Source organism: Phyllopteryx taeniolatus, chromosome 21 (assembly GCF_024500385.1).
Source record: "Phyllopteryx taeniolatus isolate TA_2022b chromosome 21, UOR_Ptae_1.2, whole genome shotgun sequence".
NCBI lineage: Eukaryota > Metazoa > Chordata > Actinopteri > Syngnathiformes > Syngnathidae > Phyllopteryx > Phyllopteryx taeniolatus.
In genome coordinates, this window is record NC_084522.1 from 15,367,816 (window position 1) to 15,394,492 (window position 26,677).

General features: G+C 44.6%; 1 protein-coding gene across 3 annotated transcripts; it reads right to left on the reverse strand.

Annotated features, from left to right (window-relative positions):
- On the reverse strand, positions 1 to 25,625 carry mgat1b (alpha-1,3-mannosyl-glycoprotein 2-beta-N-acetylglucosaminyltransferase b). 3 transcript variants are annotated; one of them, XM_061760459.1, is made up of 3 exons: positions 25,032 to 25,625; positions 15,609 to 16,785; positions 1 to 2,981 (listed from the first exon to the last, which is right to left on the reverse strand). In XM_061760459.1, the coding sequence occupies exons 2-3, from the start codon at positions 16,464 to 16,466 to the stop codon at positions 2,280 to 2,282; spliced, it is 1,560 nt and encodes a 519-aa protein (XP_061616443.1). In that variant the 5' UTR covers positions 16,467 to 16,785; positions 25,032 to 25,625; the 3' UTR covers positions 1 to 2,279. The 3 variants fall into 3 exon arrangements, with proteins under 3 accessions (XP_061616443.1, XP_061616444.1, XP_061616445.1); XM_061760460.1 differs by lacking the exon at positions 25,032 to 25,625 and adding an exon at positions 24,386 to 24,873; XM_061760461.1 differs by lacking the exons at positions 15,609 to 16,785; positions 25,032 to 25,625 and adding an exon at positions 6,949 to 14,704 and having other exon boundaries at positions 2,844 to 2,981.
- Positions 25,626 to 26,677: the final 1,052 nt, after the last annotated feature.

The following is a 26,677-nucleotide window of genomic DNA, read 5'->3' on the forward strand; positions in this document are numbered from 1 at the left end:
CAAATATCAAAATAGTCGATTTTATTTATAATGTATTAAAGTTCTGAACACGTCAGGCAGTGTTTCATATGACCAAATAGACATGTCAATAAATCTCATGTATACCCATTCAAAGCTTAATACAGTACAGTGATGATTTCTTGACACTCAGCCTTCTTTTTAGCAGACACAAACAAACAAAAAAATAGCAGACAATCATTGCGGTTTTTCAACAAACCTAAATTGACCAAACCATGGTTTGGATGAAAACTACAACCGGCCCTATACCAGGGCATCAAGGTGAAACGTCACTCTGCTTTGCAATAGTTTCAAACTTCAAGTTCAAGACAGTTAAATTACAAATTCATCCTTCATTGTGGCAATATCTTTAGACACAGACAAAATTCAGTTAACTGTCGCAGCAAGTGGTTGAATGCAGCTTCTTTCACACTGACAATGATGCTAAAGGGAAATCAATTATCATGAAATGTAAGAGGTGGGAGGAGTTTGGATATTTCTCCATAAAACTACTTCTGTCAAATAAATTGTGTGGCACCACAGAGAGCATGTGCACTGGTATGTTTGAGCATTTCATTGTGTTTAGAGTTTAATGGACGCAATGAAACACTTTTAGATATGAAATGAGGAATACACACAAACAAGTCGGGTTAATGGAGAAGAAGAAAAAAAAAAGAAAAAAATCAATACTGGTGGCTATATCTCTAGGTTTTGCCTCAGGAAGTGCCCTCCGGACAACAGCGCTCGAATTTCAAGCAACAACAACAACAACAACAAAAACTCCACCCTTGAGCCTGCATTCTTGACTGCCATAGATTCTCCTAGCTAGATATTCATTCTAAAATGTACACAAGTGCTATTATCATCAAGAATCGGTTACTTTTCTGAAGCCCCGTTTCCACCAAGCAGCACAGTTAACTTGGATTTTCTGTTTCCGTTGACCCATACTGCATTTGTTTTGTCGACTTCTCGAACAAATTCAACACAATTTTACTGCTACCGATGCAGCTATCAGCATCCCATATCCGACATGTTGACTTCGAGTGGTGGGGGAAAACCCCTTGCGATATGATCTCATTGTGACAATTTGACAACGGTAAAAGTGATGATGCGATCATTTATATACTATTGGGTAAAAGAAACATCTGCAAATCATCATATGTAAAGGAAGAAAAACTTTTCTTGCGTATGAATACACACAAAAAAAGAAAAAAAACTGCTCTCATAATAAAAAGAGGGACACTCACTGTAAAGGAGCAAGAGAATATACCTGTCGCAGTTAAATATTTGGGAAAAACAACACAGTTGACAGTTAATCCACAGTAATAACCACAATAGGTTGTGGCAGTTTTGTTTTAAAACGCCTAAGCAATGCAACGAAATAAAAGCATTGACCGTACTAACTGCACTACTTGGTGGAAACGTGGCGTATTGCGATTATTCCACCGGCATGTTGTGAACTGGGCAAGGTAATAAAAGTGTAGCACTGAGCCGGGGAAAGTCCTTTGAGCACTCGAGCGTCTCATGAAATTCAGCATTTGTTTATTACTTTTTGATGAGTCTTGAATTTCAACACGGCAGCTCAGCTCTATAATGTTTTTCTGTCAAGAGGTCCTTTTTTTCTTTTTTTAATAATTTTTATCCCATAAATTACAAAAATTAGCACATGATGACTTTGCTGTTTTTTTAAGCAAATATGCATTTATTCTTTTACAGATTTAAACACCTATCATTGATTTTGATTTTATTATTATTTTTTTTTTTTATCTCAACGCTCAGTTTCATATGTTCACACTGAAAGAGTTCCCAAGATGATAACTCCTTTTTTTTTGGCTTCCGCTTTCTTTTCACTTACTCTGGAATGTGAAACTTCCTTGCTGACTCAAATTGAAATTGTTCTCTCTTGCCAAACATGATTTACGGTTGCTGTGAACGTGTGGATTTGTCAGGCTATTTTCTATCATCAAGTCATTACAAAATACAATAACAACCCAACTGAATGGGTCAAAAAAGAAAGGCACTTTGCCAAAAGCTGTTTAAGCCGTGTTCAAGAGTGGAATTTTTCTTTTTCACGAGATTTAACTCTGTGGCCTCTACGCTAGCTGATCCTGAGTGAGCGCCTCATTTGAGAAGCTTCCTGGCAAACAGGCCAAGCTCACAGTCCCACTGGTGGGCTGTTGGATTTCCTTCTTGAACCATAAGGATGCTGTTGGGTCTCCAGGGGTGCACCTTTGAGTTGCCTCATCTCATCAACACTTTGTTTTGAACAGACTGGATCGGTCTCAACTCCAGCTGGCATCATATTGCGTCCAACCTTCTGGTGGAGCTAAAAACACCCTTCGACCACGGTGCAGGAAACTAACCACACCCCTGTAGCCTGTCCGTGGGACTCCAGATTTCAAGTCATCCATCACCCCCAGATTCCGGGCAAGGACTTTAAAACTATCCCTGGTAGAGTACTTCACTCTGTAGGGACCAGGTCCTCTTAAATTCCCCCCCTGTTGCAGCTCCTCTATCTTCACCAGTGGGGCATTGTAAACTTCTTTGATAAACTTCTCATCATAATTCTCCTTAATCAAATGAAAGAAGTCTTGTTTGGTAAAAGGCACAAAGTCAGTATTAAGTCGAATATAGCGTAGATACTGGTCAAAGAATTGACCTAAACTGACACCTTTTCGGCCAAAGGTGATAGTTCGTGAGATTTCCGGGCGAATGCACGAGCGGTCCTTGCGCTGCTCTGGCAGACGCATCCAGTCGTCCCAGAATGCAGAAGGCCATTTGGGTTCAAGCTCGTCCCACAATTCCTTGAGCAGCATCCAGCCCAGACCAGGGAAGAAGTCTGTCCGGTGGAGAAGACCAGCTTTGGATGGATCAACCAAGGCGTCTCTGCCATTATCATTCCAGGCAGAGACACACCACAGTGTTGGGTCGGCCCGCAGGATTGGGTACATGGCACGGAAATACTCAAAGAAGTCTGGTGCCACCTAAAGAATGACAAAAAGGAATACAGAAACATTATACAGTGCCGTGAAAAGGGAAAAAGCCTTCTCAAATTTCCGCCCACTTTCATGTTTAAGATTATCGAACAAATGTAAATAGACAAATCTAATGCATGTGCACTTAAAAGTAGGTTTTAAAATGGTGTATTCATTTATCAAGGAAAAAACAATTCAAAGTTACCTGGCCCTGTGTGAAAAAGTAATGGCCCCTAAACCTAATAACTGGTTGGGCCATCCTCAGCAGCAACAACTGAAATCAAGTGTTTTCTATTACAGGGTCTTTCACATACATATCTGTGGAGATATTTTGGCCCACTCTTCCTTGCAGAATTGTTGGAAAAATGGAGGCTTTTCGAGCATGAACAACCTTTTTAAGGTCATTCCACTGTATTTTAATCGGATTCAAGTCTGGACTTTAACTAGGCCACTCCAAAACCTTCATTTTGGTTTTTTCAGCCATTCAGAAGTTGACTTGCTGGTGTGTTTCGGATCGTTATCCTGCTGCAGAACCCAAGTGTGCTTCAGCTTGAGGTCACAAACTGATGGCTGAACATTCTCGTGCAGGATTTTCTGTTAAAGAGTAGAATTCATGGTTCCTATCAATCACAGCAAGTTGTCCAGGTCCTGAAGGAAGAAGCAACCCAAGACCATCACACTACCACCACCATGTTTTACAGTTGGTATGATGTGATATGCTGTGCTACATTTACGCCAGATTAACGACACACACACCTTCCCAAAAGCTCAACTTTCCTCTCCTCAGTCCATATAATGTTCTCCCAAAAGTCTTGGGAATTATTCAGATTTATTATTATTTTTATTTTGCAAATGTAAGACGAGTCCTTATGTTCTTTTTGGTCAGCAGTGGTTTTCGCCTTGGAACTCTGCCATGGAAGCCATTTTTGCCCAGTCTCTTCCTTATTGTTGCGTCATGAACACTGAATTTAACCGAGGCAAGGAACGCATGCAGTTCTTTAGAAGATGTCCGATTTCCTTTGTGGCTTCCTGGATGAGTCATTGCTGTTCTCTTGGGGTAATCTTTGTAGCCCAGACACTCCTGGGAAGGTTCACCACTGTGCCATGTTTTCTCCAGGTGAGGATGATTGTTCTCCCTATGGTTCGCTGCAATCCGAAAGCTTGAAAAATGGTTTTTGTAACCTTTTCCAGACTGATAGATGTCAGTTCCTTTATTTCTCGACTGTTCTGGAATTTCTTTGGAACGTGTCATTTTGTTGTAGCTTTTTTAGATCTTTTGTCTGACTTGATTTTGTCGGGATAGATTCTGTTTAAGTGATTTTTCTGTTGAACAGGTCTGGAGATAATCAGACTTGTGTGTGATCATTGAAAATTAACCAACAATTTGACAAGGGGGGTAATTAATTTTTCACACAGGGAGAGGTAACTTTGAATAGTTCTTTTCCCTAAGTAAATGAAATCACCATTTAAAAACAGCTTTTTAAGTTCACTTGTATTATATTTGACTGATATTTACATTTGTTTGATGATCTTAAAAAGTGGGGAAACTATGGGGGGAGGGGGTAATTTGAGAAGGGGGCCAATACTTTTTCATTGCACTGTATTCCTGTTTGACAACAACTGATCTGCTGAAATAATATTTCACATTAGTTATATTTGAGAAGCACCCAAACGTTTTTTTTTTTTTTTTTTTAAGATTATGTATAGTGATGGCAAAATTCTGGTGTTGCGATAAAATCCAACTTAAGACCACTGCCTTTTGTCCAGCAACCAGTATTCTAGCTAACTCTTAAACTTAATTTCTAAAGGCGCTTTAAACATCTTACCAGACAAACAAACAGGACTATGAATATGAAACGAGTGCTGTTCATACTGTAAAACTGCCTTTCAAAGATGTTAGAAGTGTCCAAAGTATGAACAAATTAGTCATCAATCATCTAAAAGGTGCTGTTCAACAGAACTGTGCAGCCATACTAGCTCATTAGACATTACAAACATTTGTACACAACAGGTTAATAACATAAAATAAGGCATGTGTCATTGCCAACTAGTTCTGGGGGTCATGACTGCTCTCGTTTGTGTTTTATGAGTAAGGAAAACCTGTGAGGAGCTTTCAGGTTCTCCCCGTGCTTGTGTGGGTTTTTTCCGGGTACAGAGGCTTCCTCCCTTCACTCCAAAAACATGCGTCGTAGGTTCATTAAAGACTCTAAATTGTCTGTAGGTGTGAAGGGCCCATCTCACTGGCGGGGACGTCACCGAGACTGATCAGTGGACTCCAGGACCCTGGAGACCAAAATAATGCTTGCATGCTCACCAGGAAGATGTCTGGGAGACGTCTCCAGACAATGTGACAACCAATTCACCCAGAAGTCGCCGATATAGGCCTATATAAAGTATATATATTCGGTAAATAAATACAGAATTTATATTATCTGTCTGCGTGCTGTGCGTACTCCATGTTCAGCCACCGGTGCACGGACACCGGTACAGTCCTCTAATGAGGAAAACGCATTACCGTCCATAAAATCAAAACTATTGGGGCAATCGTTCTGAAGTGGGCATTGGTAGAGATGTCCATATAAATTTTGTTGACAATTGCTCGCAGTTTTGTGACACTAAAGGCCTTTTCACACTGCACTTGCTCAGTGTGAAAGGCCCAGGTGTCAAAGCACAATGACGACAGCAAACAGGGGTGCGGCCATCGCATATTTGGAAGTGGTGACGTAACAACCTAGAGGGAAGTCGGGAGGCTTTCCCCACTGGGTGGACCGCAAATCGGCAATACGTACATAGGGGGCAAAAAAGTAGTTAGTCAGCCACCAATTGTGCAAGTTCTCCAACTTAAAAAGATGTGAGAGGCCTGTAATTTTCATCATAGGTATACCTCACCTATGAGAGACAAAATGAGAAAAAAAGAATTTAGTAGCAAATTATGGTGGTAAATAAGTATTTGGTCAAAAACAAAAGTTCATCTCAATACTTTGTTATATACTCTTTGTTGGCAATGACAGACGTCAACAATTTTCTTCACACACTGTTGCTGGTATTTTGGCCCATTCCTCCATGCAGATGATCTCTAGAGCAGTGATGTTTTGGGGCTGTTGCAGTGCAACACAGACTTTCAACTCCCTCCAAAGATTTTCTACGGGGTTGAGATCTGGAGACTGGCTAGGCCACTCCAGGACCTTGAAATAATTCTTATGAAGCCCCTTCTTCGTTGCATGGGTGGTGTGTTTGGGATCATTCTCATGCTGAAAGACCCAGCCATGTTTCATCTTCAATCCCCTTGCTGATGGAATCAGAATTAGAATCATCTTTATTTGCCAAGTATGTCCAAAAAACACACAAGGCATTTGTCTCCGGTAGTTGGAGCCGCTCTAGTACGACAACAGACAGTCAATTGACAGAGAACACTTTGGAGACATAAAGACATTGACCAAAAAAAAAAAAAAAAAAAAAGCAGTAAAGGGTTGCTAGTTATCTGGTAATGTCAATACATTTTTTTTTTGACAATTGTGCAAAAAGATGCAGAGTCCTCTAGCACTTAGAGCAGTTTGAATGACTAATATCGCAACAGTCCGGTGCAATGACCATTGTGCAAAGGGCGCTGAGACTTCAATGAGTGTATGCGGTTTAAAGTGACGAGTAGTGCGATAATCTGGGACAATGTTGATTGTGCAAATGTTACAGATACTCCTCAATCAGTGTGCAAATGGAGCAGATGCTACTCTGGCATGAGTGGCCAATATTGGTCAACAAGAGATATGCAAGTAGTGCAGCGTGGCGAGACAACGACAGTGAGTGCACGAGTAATACATAATTGGCCCCACAGAAATGTGACAACAAATTCAAGTCAAAAAATTGCCAGCATGTTGCAATGGAATTGTAGGTTAGGTGTTTAAGAAGTTGATTGCAAGAGGGAAGAAGCTGTTGGAATGTCTGCTAGTTCTAGTTTGCATTGATCGGTAGCGCCTACCTGAGGGAAGGAGCTGGAAGAGCTGGTGACCGGGATGCGGAGGGTCCGAGAGGATTTTGCATGCTCTTGTCTTAGTTCTGGCAGCGTGCAAGTCCTCAAGGGTGGGTAGGGGGCTACCGACAATCCTTTCAGCAGTTTTGATTATCCGTTGCAGTCAGAGTTTGTCCTTTTTTGTAGCAGCACCAAACCAGACTGTGATGGAAGAACCCAGGACTGATTCAATGACCGCTGTGTAGAAGTGCCTCAGCATCTCCGGTGGCAGGCCGTGCTTTCTCAGAAGACGCAGGAAGTACATCCTCTGTTGGGCCTTTTTGAGGACGGAGTTGATGTTGGTCGCCCACTTCAGGTCCTGAGAGACTGTAATTCCCAGGAACTTGAAGGTCTCGACGGTTGACACAAGGCAGCTGGACAACGTGAGGGGCAGCTGTGGCGAAGGATGCGTCCTGAAGTCCACGATCATTTCTACAGTCTTGAGCGTGTTCAGCTCCAGGTTGTGTCGGCCGCACCGCAGCTCCAGGCGCTCTGCTTCCTGTCGATATGCAGAATTGTCACCGTCCTTGATGAGGCTGATGACAGTGGTGTCATCTGCAAACTTCAGGAATTTGACAGTTGGGTGCGCTGAGGTGCAGTCGTTCGTGTAGAGAGAGAAGAGCAGCGGAGAGAGGACACAACCTTGGGGCGCCCCAGTGCTGATGCTGCGTGTGGATGAGGTGGCCTCCCCCAGCCTCGCCTGCTGTGTCCTGCCCGTCAGAAAGCTGTAAATCCACTGGCAGATGGCAGGTGAGACGCTGAGCTGGAGAAGCTTGGATGAAAGGAGTTCAGGTATGATGGTGTTGAACGCTGAGCTGAAGTCCACGAACAGGATCCCTGCTCTGTCGAGGTGTTCTAGGATGAAGTGCAGTCCCATGTTGACTGCATCATCCACAGACCTGTTCGCTTGGTAGGCAAACAGCAGGGGGTCCAGCAGGGGACCTGGGACACTCTTGAGGCGGTCCAGCGCGAGACGTTCAAAGGACTTCATGACCACAGATGTCAAGGCGACAGGCCTGTAGTCATTTAGACCAGAGATTGCAGGTTTCTTGGGGACTGGAATGATGGTGGAGCGTTTGAAACAGGATGGTACTTCGCACAGTTCCAGAGATCTATTGAAGGTCTGTGTGAAGACTGGAGCGAGCTGGTCCGCCCAGACTTTTAGGCAGGACGGGGACACATGGTCTTGGCCTGACGCTTTGTTAATCTTTTGTTGTTTGAAGATGCATCTCACATCCTGTTCATGGATGGGATGGTTAACGCAGAAGTCAGAGGTGTGATTGTGGTCGGTGATGTGGCTGGCTTGGTGTGAAAGGGTCCTTTTCAAATCTGCAGTAGAAGATATTCAAGTCGTTGGCTAGTGTGCTATTGTTCTCAGCTTGGGGGGATCGTCGCTTGTAATTAGCCAGCGATTGGAATGCATGCCAGACTGATTTTGAGTCGTTAGCGCTAAACTGTTTTTTCAACTTTGCTGCATAGTTCCTCTTTGCAATGTTAATGACGACCCCAGGGCTGCACGAGGTATAGCACGGTCTGCGTTTTTTAGCGTAGTATAGCAGTGGTCCAAAATGTTATTTTCCCTGGTAGGACAGTCAATGTGCTGATTGTATTTAGAGAGTTTGTGGTTGAGTTTAGCTTTGTTAAAGTCCCCGAGAATAATGAGGGGTGAGTCCGGGTGTTTTTTATCCAATTTCGTTGACTTGTTCGGCGAGCGTTAGCAGTGCGGCGTTCGTGTTAGCTTGAGGCGGGATGTACGCTCCAGCGAGGATGAATGATGCGAACTCACGCAGCGAGTAGAATGGCTTACAGTTAAAAAACAGCGACTCCAAATGCGGGCTGCAGTGTGTGCTGAGCTCCGTGACGTCCGTACACCATTTTTCGTTGATATAGAGGCATATCCCGCCGCCCTATGTTTTCCCCGATGATTCCATGTGGTGGTCTGCTCGATGAATATCGAAGCCGGGAAGCATGACAGCGCCATCGGGTACAGCGTCGCAAAGCCAGGCCTCCGTGAAGCACATGGCGGCGGAACGTCCGAAGTCTTTACTGGTCTTTAACAGATGATGAAGCTCGTCCATTTTGTTGGGTAGGGAACGTTCATTCGCGAGGTGGATCGACGGGAACGCCAATCTGTGTCCTCTCTTGCAGAGTTTCACCTGAATGCCGGCTCGCTTCCCTCTGTGGCGCCATTTCCATCTCCATGTGTCGAAAACCGCGGACGTCGCCCCGGTAAGTAACTCGGGGAAAAAAACTGAGCGGATTTGCGAAAGTTGGTGAAAAAAAGTCCGGAGTAGCCTCCTTGACTGTTAGCAAGTCTCCCCTTGTGTAAGTGAGTCGTGCAATGTCTCTAAAGACGAACGAAAAACCCCAAAACAATACTAGATAGCGCGTTGCCGAGGCGACCACACTGGTTGACGCCATCTTGGCATATCAAGTATGTCCAATTTCTAATAATTGCTCACACAATTGATTTCTTCACAGCAAGTTGCTTACCTATTGCAGATTCAGTCTTCCCAGCCTGGTGCAGGTCTACAATTTTGTTTTATGGTGTCCTTTGATAGCTCTTTGGTCTTGGCTATAGTGGAGTTTGAAGTGTGACTGTTGGAGGTTTTTATACCGATGAGTTCAAACAGGTGCCATTAATACAGGTAACGAGTAGAGGACAGAGGACCCTCTTAAAGACGTAGTTACAGATCTGCGAGAGCCAGAAATCTTGCTTGTTTGTAGGTGACCAAATACTTATTTTCCACCATCATTTGCTAATTCTTTACAAATCAGACAATGTGATTTTCTGGATTTTTCCCCCCTCATTTTCTCTCTCATAGGTTAGGTATACCAATGATGAAAATTACAGGCCTCTCTCATCTTTTTAAGTGGGAGAACTTGCACAATTGGTGGCTGACTAAATACGTTTTTGCCCCACTTCATGTCAAAAAGGGAATGGGAATATTTCACTGCAGGTTCTCTGAGTTTAAAATCGTTCGTGAGCTTTCTTGTTCCAGGACGAGCACTTCGATGTGTATTTCAGGCTGAGCAGGGAGGTTTGAAAGGGAGTTTGAAAGCCTTCTGCAGAGACGTCTTACAGTCTCTCAGGACCTGAAGTGGGAGACCAACAACTCCATCTTCAAAAAGGCCCAGCAGAGGAAGTACTTCCTGCGGTTTCTGAGGCAGCACGGCCTTACACAGGAAGCTGTTGAGCCAGTTCTACACAGCAGTCATTGAATCAGTCTTGTGTTCATCCATCACAGTCTGGTTTGGCGCTGCCACAAAAAAGGACAAACTTGGACTGCAATGGACCATCAGGAAAGCCTAAAAAAAAATGTTTTTTTAAATTCATCAGACCCCCCTACCCCCCCTTGGGACCTTGCACGCTGCCATAACCAAGACAAGATCATGCAAAATCCTTTTGGACCCTCCACATCCTGGTCACCACCTCTTCCAGCTCCTTGCCTCAGGTAAGCACCATCGAAAAATGCAAACTAAAACTTGTAGACATTCCAACAGCTTCTTCCCTCTTGCCATTAAACTGCTAGAGGCTAAGTGACTCTCCGTAGTGTTTTTATGTCTCAAACGTATTTATTGTCAAAATGGCTGTCTATTGTCGTACTACAGCGACCCATTAACTGGAGACAAATTCCTTCGGTGTTTTTGACATACTTGGCAAATAAAGACGATGCTGAAGTGGGCATAAGTAGAAATGTCCACAAATTTGAGTGACGATTGCTTGCAGTTAAGTGACTGAGCTTTTTCAGTTTTTTTTCCTACAGTGAGCATAGAGAGGAGTTGCCAAAAGGTCTCCAATGAAATCAAACATGTTGGATTTCACCTTGACCCCCTGGCGACGCGGCTAGTCTCCAGCAGACATCACAAAGATTCAAGTCGCCATCAGGTCGCCAAATACTCTCCGGACCAGTGAGATAGGGGTCTGAGTGTGAATGGCTGTTTGTCTATGTGCGCCCCACGATTGGCTGGCGAAAGGTTCCGGGTGTTCCCCGCCTCCCACCCAAAGTCAGCTGGGATAGGCTTCAGCTCACATGTGACCCTTAAGAGGATGGATGGATGGATGCCAAACAATCTTATTTGATATCTAATCCAGCTTTATCGGAACATATTGTGTAGGTCAAAGGGAGCAGCTCTAAAACATTATACTCAATCCACAAAATCCAGAGAAATCTTCTAGGTTTAAACTGAAAGTGAACATATCAGCAAAAAGATAACTGCACAAGATGAGGTGACACCATAATAGATGTTTAAATTAATAATAAATGAGACAGGCTTTTTCTGTGCTACAACGGGCTCGCTTATTTCTTGACGCAAGTACCAAGATTGTCAGGACGTCCATTCCAAGCCTGTTTGTTGATTTGAATCTTAAAGTTGGTTTTGCCAAAGTAAAAAAACAACTGTCTTGCTTGTCTCAACCATGGCACTGTCAATAAATAGATTTTTTAATTATTTTTTTTTTCAATTTCTGGAACCGAGCAAATCTGGGGAAAGCAAAACAAAGCAGAATAAAATGTTGTCATTGGTGTTCCGTGAATGAGCATAACACAGCAAAGCTTCAAAAATCTGACAGATTTGTTCCTAATAACATGTTCATTGAAATGAAAAGTTTAGAAAAAACTAATTAAGCTCTTTATGTTAAGCATTCAATTTGGACAACACGCTTTTTAAAACGGTTTAGTTATTCCCGTCACAATAATGTGCTTTTAATATTGAATAATAATGGCTTAAAATACCCCAAATAGAATAAATACATTCTGATATTTATATTTCAGGCTAAAGTAGATTGACACATACATGGTGGACAAAATATTATATATATACACCGTATTTTCACGACCATAAGGCGCACTTAAAAGTAGATTTTAGATTTTCGCCAAAATGGATGGGGCGCCTTATAATAATAAGGCGCACATAATGTCTTATGTGTGCACCGAGTTCCAAAATCTGTAAATGTTGTTGTGTGACTTCGATGAGCGCTCCGCTTGACTGACTAGGAGCATTTCCTGCCGACAGGGTGCTTATATGGAGGAAAGGCGGACGTGACTGAGGACAGCATGCGGACGTTAAAGGGGGAAGGGTGCGCGTGAAAGAGGACGCTAAAGGCATGCCCCCAGTAGGTATGTGCATTGTGCAAAACAACATCGGTTTGGCTAAGGACCCACGAAAATGGCACCTACGAAGAGACACGCTTACGAAGCACAGAAGCACAGTTTAAACTGCAAGCTATCAGTTACGCGGAGGAACATGGGAATCGAGCAGCCGCGAGATAATTCAAGATCAACGAATCCATGTCCTCGCAAGTGGAGGAAGCAGGAAAACGCCGGCATCATTGCTGAACAGCCCCCCCGGCAACGAGACTGACTCCGACAATGATGAGAGGGAACCCGGCATGTTTGATGGAGAACTTGCCCAGCTGTTCATTTCAGATACAGAATATGAGGACTTTGATGGATTTGTGGATGAGGATTGATCAAAAAATAACATGAATAAAGTACAACCGAACTCAGTTTTGCTCCCGCTGCCTTTTTAAAAACATACGCTAGCATGCATGCTAGCGTATGCGCCCAATAATACGGTGCTCCTTCTGTATGTGTTAAAAACAGAAATAGACCCCGCAACTGAGAATGCACCTTTTAATACGGTGCGCCTTATGGTCGTGAAAATACGGTACAATTATTAAAAATATAAATATCAATAGCAGTTCTGTCAAGAGTTTATTTAAAATCTGACACTGCAGAAATTAGTATTAAGATGATTGGCTTAATAATGATGATAAAACATTGAAATTTCCGTTGATCAACCTTATCCGTTGATCGATTAATTTTGAATACCGGTTATCCTGTTCACAGTTGAGGGGAACAGGAGGCCATCTCAGCTGACTTTGGACAAAAAGCTGTCAAATTCCTTGACTGGTTGCCAGTCAATTCCCCTGTAGTTGGAACACACCCTCTGGTCACCCTTCTTAAAAAGGGGGACCCCTGGCGCCCTGCCTCCGAGGAGCGTTTTAATCAACTCGGTGACCTCAAACCCGGGAGGGAGATAGGAGAGCCCGCCTCAGAGTCCACAGACTCTGCTTCCTCTTGGGAAGGCGTGTTGCTAGAATTGAGGAGGTCTTTGAAGTATTCATCCCCACAGACTCACAACATCCCGGGTTGAGGTCAACAGTCCCCCATGCCCACAATACAGTGTTAATGGTGCACTCCCCTTTCTGAGACCCTGGATGGTGGACCATAATTTCCTCGAAGCCTTTCGGAAGTCATTCTCCATGGCCAAGTTTTTGCCTCAGGAACCACCAAAGCTACGTTCCCCTTGGCTAGCTGGTTCCCATCAGCTGCCTGCAGTCCCACAGGCCAAAATGGCCCAAGAGGACTCGAGCTTGACGGTATTCCTTAGAGCTTGTGTCCACAGCAGGTTCGGTGATTGCTGCCACTACAGATACAGACCACCTTACGGTCACAGCTCCGGTTGGCCGCCTCAACAATGGAGGCGCAGAACATGGTCCACTCGGACTCAATGTCTCCACCAGCCAAACGTTCACAGCAGACCCTCACAACATGTTTGGGTCTGCCAGGTCGAACCGGCATCTTCCCCCACCAGCGGAGCAAACACACCAGCAGGTGGTGATCATTTGCCAGCTCCGCCCCTCTCTTCACCGAAGTGTCCAAGATGTGGTCGGAAGTCCGATGACACGACCGCATTGAACTGTGGCCTACTATGTCCTGGAGCCAAATGTAAGTATGGACACCTTTATGTCTGAACACTGTGTTCATTATGGACAATCTGTGACGAGCACAAAAGTCTAACTTGGATTCTGCTCGGGGAGGGGGTACGGGGTGGTGAGAGGGTTCATGAGGGAGAAAAAGTGCAAGGTCTTAGACTGGTCAAGTCAATCACCGGACCTTAAGCCAAAAGAGCAGACTGAAGGGAGAAACCCCCAGAAACAAACAAACTAAAAAGAGGCTGCAGTAAAGGCCTGGAAAAGCCTTTCAAATGGAGAATGCAACAGTCTGGTGAAGTCAATGGGTCACAGGCTTGATGTAGTTATTGCAAGTAAGGGTTATGCCACCAAATATTAAATGTTATTCACCAAGTTAATTTAATGTCTGTTCCAATACTTTTGCTCACTTGAAAAGTGGGTGGGTTCAAACAAAAGGCGCTCTGTCCTGAGTTGTTTGAAACATCCAGATGTAAACACCATGAAATAAAAGCTGGAATTCTGAACTTTTGTCTCATATTCATCTTTTGATATGAAACCCAAATGTCTTCAGTATACGACAAAAACAAAGGAATGGAACTTGCCGTTCCAATACTTTTGGAGGGGACTGTATATTCCCAAAAGTATTCACTTACCTGCCTTGACTCATATATTAATTTAAGTGAAATCCCATACTTAATATAGCCAGTTTAAAATGACATTTGTCCACCCTTTGCAGTTATAATAGCTTAAACTCTTCTAGGAAGCTTTTCCACAAGGTTTAGAAATGTTTATGGGAATTTATGACCATTTTTCCAGAAGCACATTTGTGAGGTTACACACTGATGATGGACGAGAAGGCCTGGCTCTAAGTCTCCGCTCTAATTCATCCCAAAAGTGGTCCTTCAGGTTGAGGTAAGGATTGTGCAGACCAGTCAAGTTCCTCCACATTGAACTCTCTCATTCGTGTCTTTATGAACCTTGATTTGTGCTGTGAAATCTCTCATCCATGACTTTATGGACCTTGCTTTGTGCACTGGTACACAGACATTTTGGAACGGGAAGGAGCCATCTCCAAACTGTTCCCACAAAGTTGGAAATGTCCAAAATATTAGCCTCTGAGCAATAGTGAAAGGAACTCTGAACGCTTCAGCATACCAAGAGATTTTGGACAGTCAAACTGTTTGGGGATTACCCCTTCCTGTTCCAAAATGTCTGTGTACCAGTGCACAAAGCAAGATCCATAAAGTCATGGATGACAGATTTTGGTATGGATGAACTTGACGGACCTTGATAGAATCCTGCCATCAACCCAATAGAACACTATTGGGTTGACTTCGAGTGGACAGTTAGCCTGACTTTTTCGGCCAACAGCAGTGTGTGACCTCACAAATGTGCTCCTGGAAGAATGGGCAGAAATTCCCATAAACGCACTTCTAAACTCTGTTGAAAGCCTTTCCACAAGAGTGCAAGCTATTACAGCTATCAAAGGGTATACCAACATCATATTAAACCACATGTATTTAGAATGGGATATCACTTAAAATCATATGTGAGTCAAGGCAGGTGATCAAATACTTTTGGCAATATAGTGTATATTACCTGAAAAATACAATGAACATGACAAAAATGCATCTGATACCGACATACTTTGTCCTATTTGACAAACTAATGCTTAATTATATTTCCAGTGATTTTGGTTACTGTCAAAAAAAATGGATAGATCAACTATTAAACTCTGACGAGCTATTTTTGTTTTCATCACTACATTTGTCCACACAAACTGTATCTTTAATTGTACCAGGGCATTAATATGAACAAGGTAACAGTAATTTTTTCCATAACCATATATACGTGATCTATGATCAACCACACTATACAGTATTGGTACGGGAAAGCTATTAGAATAAGGCAGAGGCAGTTGAGAACTCACCTCGAGGTCATCCTCCACTATGACCACAGTGGACTGCGAGAAAGTGTTGAACACTTGGTTAAGTGCCCAGCGATAATGTCTGGCAATTTTGTAATAGCCCTGGAACTTCCTGTGCTCTGGCCGTACTCTGATGTCTGAGAGGTCTGGCTGGCTTATATGTGTCACTTGATTGCCATATGAGCCAATGACGCCAGCTGTTTCAGTATGACCGCAGTCTTGGCTGACAATAATAGGATAGAGTTCTTGAGAAGGGCGGTACTGAATCAGTCTGTCAAGACTTCGTTTTATTGTAACTCTGTCACAAGCAATAACGAGGATAGGAATGACGACTTCTGGGCTTGCAACAGAACTTGAAGGCTTATCGTTGTCAGTGTTGTCCATCTTGATTATATTGGATTGCTGCTTAGCATCTGGGGCTACTGTAGCAAAAGACTTCAGAGTGTGTTTTAGAGTTTGATCCTTGGTATCCACATTGTCTTTGAAAGGAAGCAGAGGCTTTGGAGGCTGGTGAACGGCTTGCGTGATGACGTGATTTGTAACAGGCATTTCTCTTTTCCCAACATCTTTCCGCTTAGACCATGCTGCCCTGTGACTTTCAATCTGCTTTAACAGCTTTTTCTGGGTCTCAAGCTGAATTTCAACTTCCTCCGCAAGCCGGATCACCTCCCCTGCCAAGTCGATCCGGCTTCCTTTGCCTCTGACTAGACCCCACTCCTCATTTCCTCCTGGTTCTGCGCCACCACCTTCCCCGAGGCGGCCAATTGGTGGGCGTCCCCAAAGGTAAAGCAAAAGCAACGCATTCCATGCAACAAACAGAAAAGCACCGCATAGTATAAGGGAACCTTTCTTTCGCACCATGGCCCAAGGACACAAAAAGGGGTAGGTTGTGGGAAAGGATAAAGCTTGGGAGCACGTATTGGAGCCAGAGAAAGAGTCCTACAGATCCAGGTGGAAAAATGTGTTCAACAGGAATCGATGTCTGATCACATCATACCGAATTAAAGAAGAAGATCTTTTGAAGATGGTGTCCAGAGAAGAACTGGACAATTAAATTCACACAATTTTACTGTGGAATGCATCAACTCCATTAAATGGTGATGAACAAAAATGGGGAGAAATTGGGTCACTTTGGGTTGAGGGAATGCGACTCCTTGTACATTATCCTTCGGCCATCATCCTGGAAAACAGCGGAAAAAAAACAAAATCAGTAAAATAAGGTTGAAATAATAAATGATGGATCACAAAGAGATCACTTTCTTTGTTGGTTGGGCATTGATATACACAGCATCTACATTCTACATCAGTGATAAGTTTGCAGTAGTTAGACCATTATGAACTACACAATTAAATAGCCCTACTATAATAAATTTGGATTTTTTTTCGGTTTTAAATAGGGCAAATGTCGATTAGTCATTCTTAAAACTTAAATGTTAATTGGATTTTAATGCTTTGTTAAAGACACATTTCACAAGAACATTAAACCACTGTTGAAACATTATGATCCAACCATCCATCCATTTTCTACCGCTTATCCAAGGTCGGGTCAAGGGGGCAGGAGCTTTAGCAGGGACGGCCAGACTTCCCTCTCCCCAGCCAGCTCATCCAACTGTTCCAGGGGGATCCCGAGGCGTTCCCAGGCCAGCCGAAAGACGTAGTAACTCCAGCATGTCCTGGGTCGTCCCCGGGGTCTCCTCCCGGTGGGACGTGCCCGGAACACCCCACCAGGGAGGCGTCCGGAAGGCATCCGAATCAGATGCCCCAGCCACCTCATCTGGCTCCTCTCGATGTGGAGGAGCAGCGGCTCTACTCCCGGATGACCGAGCTTCTCACCCTATCTCTAAGGAGGAAACTCACTTCGGCCGCTTGTATCCGGGATCTTTTTCTTTCGGTCCCACAGCTCGTGACCATAGGTGAGGGTAGGAACAGAGATCGACCGGTAAATTGAGAGCTTCGCCTTTCGGCTTAGCTCCTTCTTTACCACAACGGACCGATACAAAGTCCGCATCACTGCAGACGCTGCACCGATCCGCCTGTCGATCTCCCGTTCCATTCTTCCCTCACTCGTGAACAAGACCCCAAGATACTTGAACTCCTCCCCTTGGGGCAGGATCTCATCCCCGACCTGGAGAAGGCACACCACCCTTTTCCGACTGAGGACCATGGTCTCAGATCTGGAGGTGCTGATTCTCATCCCAGCCGCATCACACTCGGCTGTGAACTGCTCCAGTGAGAGTTGGAGATCACGGCTTGATGAAGCCACCAGAACTACATCATCTGCAAAAAGCAGAGATGCAATACTGAGGCCACCAAACTGGACCCCTCTACGCATCGGCTGCGCCTTAAAATTCTGTCCATAAAAGTTATGAAAAGAATCAGTGACAAAGGGCAGCCTTGGCGGAGTCAAGCTTTCACCGGAAACGAGTCCGACTTACTGCCGGATATGCAGACCAAACTGACTCCGGTCGTACAGGGACCGAACATCCCGTATCAGGGGGTTCGGTACCCCATACTCCCAAAGCACAGGACTCCCCGAGGGACACGGTCGAACACCTGCTCCAAGTCCACAAAACACATGTAGACTGGTTGAGCGAACTCCCATGCACCCTCGAGTACCCTGCGGAGGGTGTAGAGCTGGTCCACTGTTCCACTGGACGAAAACCACAATGCTCCTTCTGAATCTGAGATTCGACTTCCTGATGGACCCTCCTCTCCAGCACCCCTGAATAGACCTTACCAGGGAGTCTGAGGAGTGTAATCCCCCTGTAGTTGGAATACACCCTCCGGTCCCCCTTATTAAAAAGGGGGACCACCACCCCAGTCTGCCAATCCAGAGGCACTGTCCCCGATGTCCACGCAATGTTGCAGAGGCATGTCTACCAGGACAGCCCCACAACATCCAGAGCCTTTAGGAACTCCGGGCGAATCTCATCCACCCCCCGGGGCCTAGCCACCGAGGAGCTTTTTAACTACCTCGGTGACCTCGACCCCAGACATAGGAGGGCCCGCCTCAGAGAACCCAGACTCTGCTTCCTCATGGGAAGGCGTGTCGGTGGAATTGAAGAGGTCTTTGAAGTATTCTCCCCACCGGCTCACAACGTCCCGAGTAGAGGTCAGCAGCGCCCCGTCCCCACTATACACAGTGTTGATGGTGCACTGCTTCCCTCGCCTGAGTCGCCGGACGGTGGACCAGAATTTCCTCGAAGCCGTCTGGAAGTCATTTTCCATGGCCTCACCGAACTCCTCCCATACCAGAGTTTTTGCTTCAGCGATCACAAAAGCTGCATTCCGCTTGGCCAGTCGGTACCCATCAGCTGCCTCAGGAGTCCCACAGGCCAAAAAGGCCCGATTGGACTCCTCCTTCAACTTCACGGCATCCCTCACCGTTGGTGTCCACTAACGCGTTCGGGGATTGCCGCCACGACAGGTACCACCTTACAGCCACAGTTCCGGTCGGCCGCCTCAGGAATGGAAGCGCGGAACATGGTCCACTCGGACTCGATGTCCCCCGTCTCCCCCGGAACATGAGCAAAGTTCTGTCGGAGGTGGGAGTTTAAACTGGATTCTGCCAGACGTTCCCAGCAGACCCTCACAATACATTTTTGGGCCTGCCACATCGGACCGGCATCTTCACCCACCATTGGAGCCAACTCACCACCAGGTGGTGATCAGTTGACAGCGCCGCTCCTCTCAATAAATATACCCCCACCTGCTTGGCGCCTCTCACCGTGGGCAACTCCAGAGTGGAAGAGAGTCCAACCCCTCTCGAGAGGACTGGTACCAGAGCCCAAGCGGTGTGTGGAGCCGAGTCCGACTATATCTAGTCGGAACTTCTCAAACTCATACACCAGCTCGGGCTCCTTCCCTGCCAGAGAGGTGACATTCCACGTCCCTTGAGCCAGCTTCTGTAGCCGGGGATCGGATCGCCAAGGTCCCTGCCTTCGGCCACCGCCCGGCTCGCACTGCACCCGACCCCTAAGACCCCTCCCACAGGTGGTGAGCCCATGGGAAGGGGGACCCACGTTACCCTTTCGGGCTGTGCCCGGCCGGGCCCCATGGGTGCAGGCCCGGCAACCAAGCGCTCGCCTTCGAGCCCCACCTCCGGGCCTGGCTCCAGAGGGGGGCCCCGGTGGCCGGCGTCCAGGCAAGGGAAACCTCGATCCACTTATATTTTTCATCATAGGAGTCTTTTAGCCGTGCTTTGTCTGGCCCCTCCTGGAAGCCGTCACCTTATCGTGGTGGAGGGGTTTGTGTGTCCCAATGATCCTAGGAGCTAAGTTGTCTGGGCCTTCACACTCCTGGTAGGGTCAACCATGGCAAACACTATGTTGAAATTTGAAAGTTATTTTGATATTAGGGGTAAATGGCATGTAAATGTGTAGCATTTAGGTTTTCCCGACCCCTATTATGTCTAAACGACAAAGAGTTGTTAATGGTTGAATTTTTTTTTGGATAGTAAACATCTCTAATCTGAAAAGAATTCGGAATGAACAGGCATCACAACTTACAAAAAAATAAAACAAATGAATGCATTTTTAAAAAGTCAAATGCCACGTCAGCAAAGTGAGACATGCATGAGTGACAGAAATTCTACAAGCTCAACAAACCTTGAGCTTTGCAGAGGTACTTCCAAGGGCATCTTGTAATGTTCTGCTATTAACTGAAAAGCATGTGAGCCAAGACCAAGGGAAATCACAGTTCAAAATATATTGTGTCCCAATTTTCCGCCCCCAGTAAAATACTGCAGTACTGGATTGCTTTCTAAAAAAAAAACAGCAACTTTAGACAAAAGGTGTACCATTAGCTGTTCTTTTGTACAGATAAATGAACAGAAAATGTTTGACCACACCCAAGTATGAGGACTGAAAATACATTATTATGTTTGAAGATGATACTGATGCAGCGAAAAAAGGGTCTAGAAGTCAGAAGATAACCCCAGTCATTAGTAATTGGCTACAGACAAATACAGCAGAAAAAGACTACTTTCACAAAAAAAGCCAATTTTTTGGGAGGGGTGGTGGGTACATGGGCAGGTTGACTTTGTGAGAAGCGGACTATGCCCTGCAAACAGTATGTCATTAAGTAACAGGAACCCTTGGAATTAGTGGCTGGACAACAGTAAAGTCCTTTATCATGAATCCAGGTTAAAACAAATCACCTTAAAACATTTTTTGACAGATTGTAAATATTGTTTAATTCTTCAATGGCAATTGACATCATTAGGTTGAACATATTTAGGATCTTGATTGCCCAACAACCCTTGCTTGTACTGGGAAAAGAAGTGGCCTGCAATGTCACCATACCTAACTGCTTGTGACTTCTTTCTAGAGGAAGGTTTATGCACAGGCCACGAGAGAGAACGAGAGAGAGAGAGAGAGAAGGGGGGCATAAAATCTCTGCAAAGATTGATTACTTAGCTCCATGGACTTATTCTGGTGACATTTAATAACATACTAATTTCAGATGAAATTCCACTTTTAAGATAGAGTACAGAAAGCCCAACCAAAATTAGCCTCGTCAATACCAGAGTTGTCATTGATCGGCTCCGCAAAAGACATTTCCTCCACGTCACCATCGTGTACAGTATATTTGAATCCAAAAGCTATAGTTTATTTTTAGCCTTGTCACGTGTCTTTTGACGTAGTACTGTAAATATCTGACCACCAATAAAGTTATTTTTAAAAAACATGGCGACGGTGTGGGATAGACAACATGCAATGCATTCTATTCGATACCACTGCATCCCTTTTTTTTTTTCTTTCACTGGGCTTCATCGTCAACTAAACGCGACCGGATACACTCGTTACCATGGTGATAACGACAACAATGGATCGCGCCGTGTGTTTATAAGAACAAAATGGGGGAAAAACGTATATTGGTGGTCTCCAGTGCTCGGGAGAGGACGTTCCTTTAAGGCTTGCTTGATGTATGCTCACGTATTTTTAATACGTTACGGCGCGGAAGCAGGCAACAAAATGTTAAGTAGCCTAGCAAGCTAGTGCTAGCACCAACGGTTGTAAGTGAACATGCAGGCGTTCTGTCGAATCATGCTCTAAAGGTTTGGTGTGTGTGAAGTAATTTAATTACAATAAAGTAATTTAATTACAGTAAGTTAGCACCCATTATTTCTGTTATGTTGTAATGTTGGTTTGACCTGACTGATTAGACTACACGATGTGACGAGAGCAGTGATTTCCAACCTTTACAGAGCCAAGGCACATATTTTACAATTGAAAAATCTCACGGCACACTAACAAACAAAAATGTCACAAAAAGTGTATATATTAATTACTGTATGTAATTCCTGCCATCTAATAGAAGACCATTCATTTGTTCTGTCTGTCACTATGCCTCACTAGCATAAATAGATGAACAAAGACACATTATTTATTGTAAATATTTTTTTTTTTGAGCAATTCGGTACCTAAGTATATACAATAAATGAACAAGTCATTTAAATAGACGCATTGCTCCATCTTGTGATCGGATTGGTGATCGTTTTTTTAAACTCGCTGAGCGAAAACCCTGTTCTTTAAACATGGGGAAAATGGCTTTATGGAAAGATGAAAACGGTGTATTCTGATGTGAGTAGTAGGTTAGTGAAACATCACAGTGGATCACCTGGCACCACTCTACAAGAGCACCTCAGCATTAGCATTATAAACCAATTAGTGTTGGTAAATATAGACACACAGTAATCCTGCTAGGATGGAAGGGAACTGTGGTCCACTGCTTTCGGACAAGATGAAATCCATTCTCCCACAGATCATTAAATTGATAACAGATACTGTGTGAAGGTGGGCAGTGGTTATATTTCAGGTTAGGGCTGGCTCGTTCCCATTTAGGAGAACTATAAAATTAAAACTAATGTAAAATGCATGTAAAACACTACAGCAAAGCAGTTTTATAAACCTTTAAAGCATCACTCCCCACTAACAAATACAGGGCTGTCAGCTATTCTATATTAACGAGAAATCTGTTAAACATACTTTGTTTAACTGTGACCTTACATAGTTTTTCTCCACAATAAAATCTGTTTTTGTAGGGGATTCACTCTGAGGGCTTTCGTGGAAGAGGTGAAGATAGTTCAAAATAAGTCTGTTTAAAAAAAAAAAAAAAAAAAAAAAAGGCCATTCATCATTCTCAGGGTAAACCATGTATTTGCAGCACTCACAGGAAATGACTGTACTAAGTCACATATGTGCAAGTCAAGTCTCAACCTTCAGATTTCAAGCAAGTCCCAAGTTACTGTGGCAAACATAAGTGAGTCAAGTCCCCACTCAATTACAAGCGAGTTGATTCAAGTCATCACTTAGTCATCATAAGTCAAAACATAAGACTGGGAGTGATGTTTTTCCACTGGATTCAGCATCAAATCATGCAAGTGGACTTCCATTTGTGCGCACTACACAAAATCGTTCTCTCTCCAAAAACACAAAACCAAATAGTTTTCTTTCTAAAGTAAAACTAATGGCACACTATGTTCAAAATGCAGATTTTAAACTTTAGACAGGCACAACTTGTCAAGTCATGAGTTTCAAGTCTAAGTCACGGCTTTAATGAGTTTTAGCCAAGCAATTCCCAAATCCTAAACTAGGAGACTCAAGTCTACCTCCAGTCAAGTCGAGTCCCCCACCTCTGCTTCTGGGGTCTTTGTCACCTTTTGTCACACGATACACCAAATTAATCAATTGTTTTTGAAATATTTTAACTCACTGCTGGTGTGGTGTACTGGTTCATTCGCCAGTCGTCAGTGCGGGTTCAGTTCCCCGTTCAGTGAGGTCTGTCACTACAGTTACATGTCCGCTGTGACTGACTGCCGACCAGTCCAGGGAGCAGTACTCCTTTCGGCCGAAGTCGGCCGGAAGAGGTTCCACTTCCTTTGCGACCGTGAACAAGATAAGCGTTGTAGAGAATGAATGGAGATTAATTTGATGGGACAGGAGAACTTCTCTCGAGGTTCTTAATTTGCCCAGAAGAAAGTGTGACAGCACTTTATAGCAACCTATCTGTTGGTTGCCCCCAAGTAGTTGTTGAAGGAGGCTTTTCTCCGCCAGTCCTTCGCGTGTTCGTTGAATTTCGGATGGTGAGAATGTTGGTCAGAATCAGAGACTGGAAATGAACTTCTTTAAGATCTTTATTGCAGAATATTCTGGGCACAAATGTACTACAGGCAAAGGCTGCAGCTTCTCAAATGTGCGCTTTTTCAGCGTTCAGTGCGAGATTATATACAGTGTTCAGGGCGGGGTTTAAAAGTTGGGCAGGGCGGATCCAAGACCGCAGCAATATCTCTTCTTGGCACAAACATCCCCCAAGGCCGTTTTTGGATGCGCCCTGCTGACATGTAGTTTCACAGTTGCGGAATTATCAGAACATTTTGCTACTGAGGTTAGGTTGCACAACATAACAGTGCACAAATAAGTCTATGTATGATCATGACATCATTATATCACGTGCGAGGGCCTTCATAGTGTATTCCATTTTGCCCGAATTGGCGATTAATAGTCAATCAGTTCGATACGATAGATAGATAGATAGATAGATAGATAGATAGATAGATAGATAGATGATCACGTTATTTTCTATTGGGTTTTTAGGGACACTTGGGTTTCTGGCAAGAAAACTCATTTTTGGCCCAACAAAATCAGAAACATGTCTGCCTGCATAACTGAACTGTCTCCCCTAGAAGCACACATAAATCAAGACTAAGTTTGACGTGAAAAACTAATCAACTTCAGGAACACAATAAACAAAGAACAAAATATTGACTAAAGCTGTACCTGATCACAGATGACATGTCCGACCGCTGCAAAGCTGTTGAAAAGTTCAGCTTTGCAGACAAGAAGCCGATGATTGTGAACAAGAGGGAGGGAACTGTTGCTCCTGAAACTCTGTTCTCCTTTAACACTCCCTCCTGCTTCCCACGGGGGGACGTGGAGCAGCCAGCAAGAAGCAGACGGCAGCCTGTCTCCACAAACCAGCTGAGACGCCGAAGAGAAATGCTTCACATGACAGAGCTAATTAATGACCAGCGGGCACCGCCTCTTGCCATGTTCTCATCAATATGCATTTTAAATGGAATTACCACCATATGCATTACACTGCCAAACCAACATTAGGCCACCCGGTGATGATTGGGATGAATCGCAGTTCTTAAGCTTGTATTCGTTATGCTACTGAACTAGCCACCAAAGCAGCAGCTAACCACACGAGACTCCTTTATTGACGTCAGGAGCGTCAGTCATCGCTCTCCTAATTCTCAGCCGATGTTCTTAAAGTCCATGCGCCCCCCCCCCCCCCCCCCCCCAAAATAAAATAAATAAAAATAACACGTTATGATGACGTGCCCCTAGCCTGCTAGCTAACACCAATCGCGTCTCGAGTCACGAGCCGCTCGGCTAGGACCCTTTTGATGCAGCCACTCACCTCGTACATGCCGCTGCCAAACAAAACGCTGTGCCTCTCATGTCGGAAGGGTGACAGGGTGCACATGAAACCCAGTCCGGCTCCTTTGGAACTAGCTAACGTTAGCCACCCTCGTTTCACGTTCGCCGCTCATCTCGATGCTCGTACACAAGTGTGGCTTCGAGACAGTCTCTGCACATCCAGCTCTGGCCCCACACACCGACTGCTTAACATTAACCGGCAATGTGGAGTGTTTACGGTACAAGGTGTGAGCGTTCCAGGCTTGCCGTGTGACCACAACGTTCCTTCGTGGTGAGCTGGTGTCTGACTGTGGTGGTTTGGTTTGGCATGGTCCAGCTGCTTGTACCACGGGCTGCCTCGAGCACTCGTGGACGCATTTTGACTCGACTCCACTTCCGGATTATTGACTCTTGTGCAACGATTAGAGCCGAGTCAAGCCGAAGTCTCCGTCAACATGCAACTTGATGTTACCCCACAATCATCCATCCATCCATCCATTTTCTACCGCTTATCCGAGGTCGTGTCGCGGGGGCAATAGCTTTAGCAGGGACGCCCAGACTTCCCTCTCCCCAGCCACTTCATCCATCTCCCAGGCCAGCCGAAAGGATGTAGTCTCTCCAGCGTGTCCTGGGTCGTCCCCGGCGTCTCCTCCCGGAACATTCCACCGGGGAAGCGTCCGGGAGGCATCCGAATCAGATGCCCCAGCCACCTCATCTGGCTCCTCTCGATGTGAAGGAGCAGCGGGCTCTACTCTTGAGATCCTCCCGGATGACCGAGCTTCTCACCCTATCTCTAAGTGAGAGATAGGCCGCTTGTATCCGGATCTTGTTCTTTCGGTCACGACCCACAGCTCGTGACCATAGGTGAGGGTAGGAACGTAGATCGACCGGTAAATCGAGAGCGTCGCCTTTCGTTTTGGCTCCTTCTTGACCACAACGGATCAATACAAAGTCCGCATCACTGCAGACGCCGCAGCAGCTCATCCCCGACCTGGAGAGGGCACGACACCCTTTTCCGACTGAGGACCATGGTCTCAGATTTGGAGGTGCTGATTCTCAACCCAGCCGCGAACTGCTCCAGTTGGAGGTCACGGCTTGATGAAGCCAACAGTTCTTTGGTCTTGGGCCTTGCCTATCAACAGTGACCACACTTACGCATACTGACGTCATAACTGTAGATATGGTTTGTTTTGGGGAAAAGCATGCTTTGAAAGTAAATACTGAAGTAATTAAATCAATGCTAGTTCACAAACATCTGCATTTATCTATGCAACCCAGTCGGACTCCAAACTTTTTCAAAACACAAACTACACTATACAGTTTTACATTAGTTATAACTGACCACACCAGAAGAACAGCGTTCACAATTAATCTATACAGGCTGAAATATGCAAATGTTTACAAATATATACATATGATTTCATACTCTATTGTTCATTTAGCTTTTATAGGTGTAAATGCACTTTTTTTGTGTTATAATCAGACATTTGATTATCACTCCAACATATGTTGTGACAGATTGTATGACTTGATTTACAATTTAAACCAAGTCATGACTTGACTTCACACGGTTCAAAATTAGTGGGTACTCGACTTTCCTTTTTTGCCAAAGTACCTTGGGACTACCTTGAAGTTAATTTGTTGACT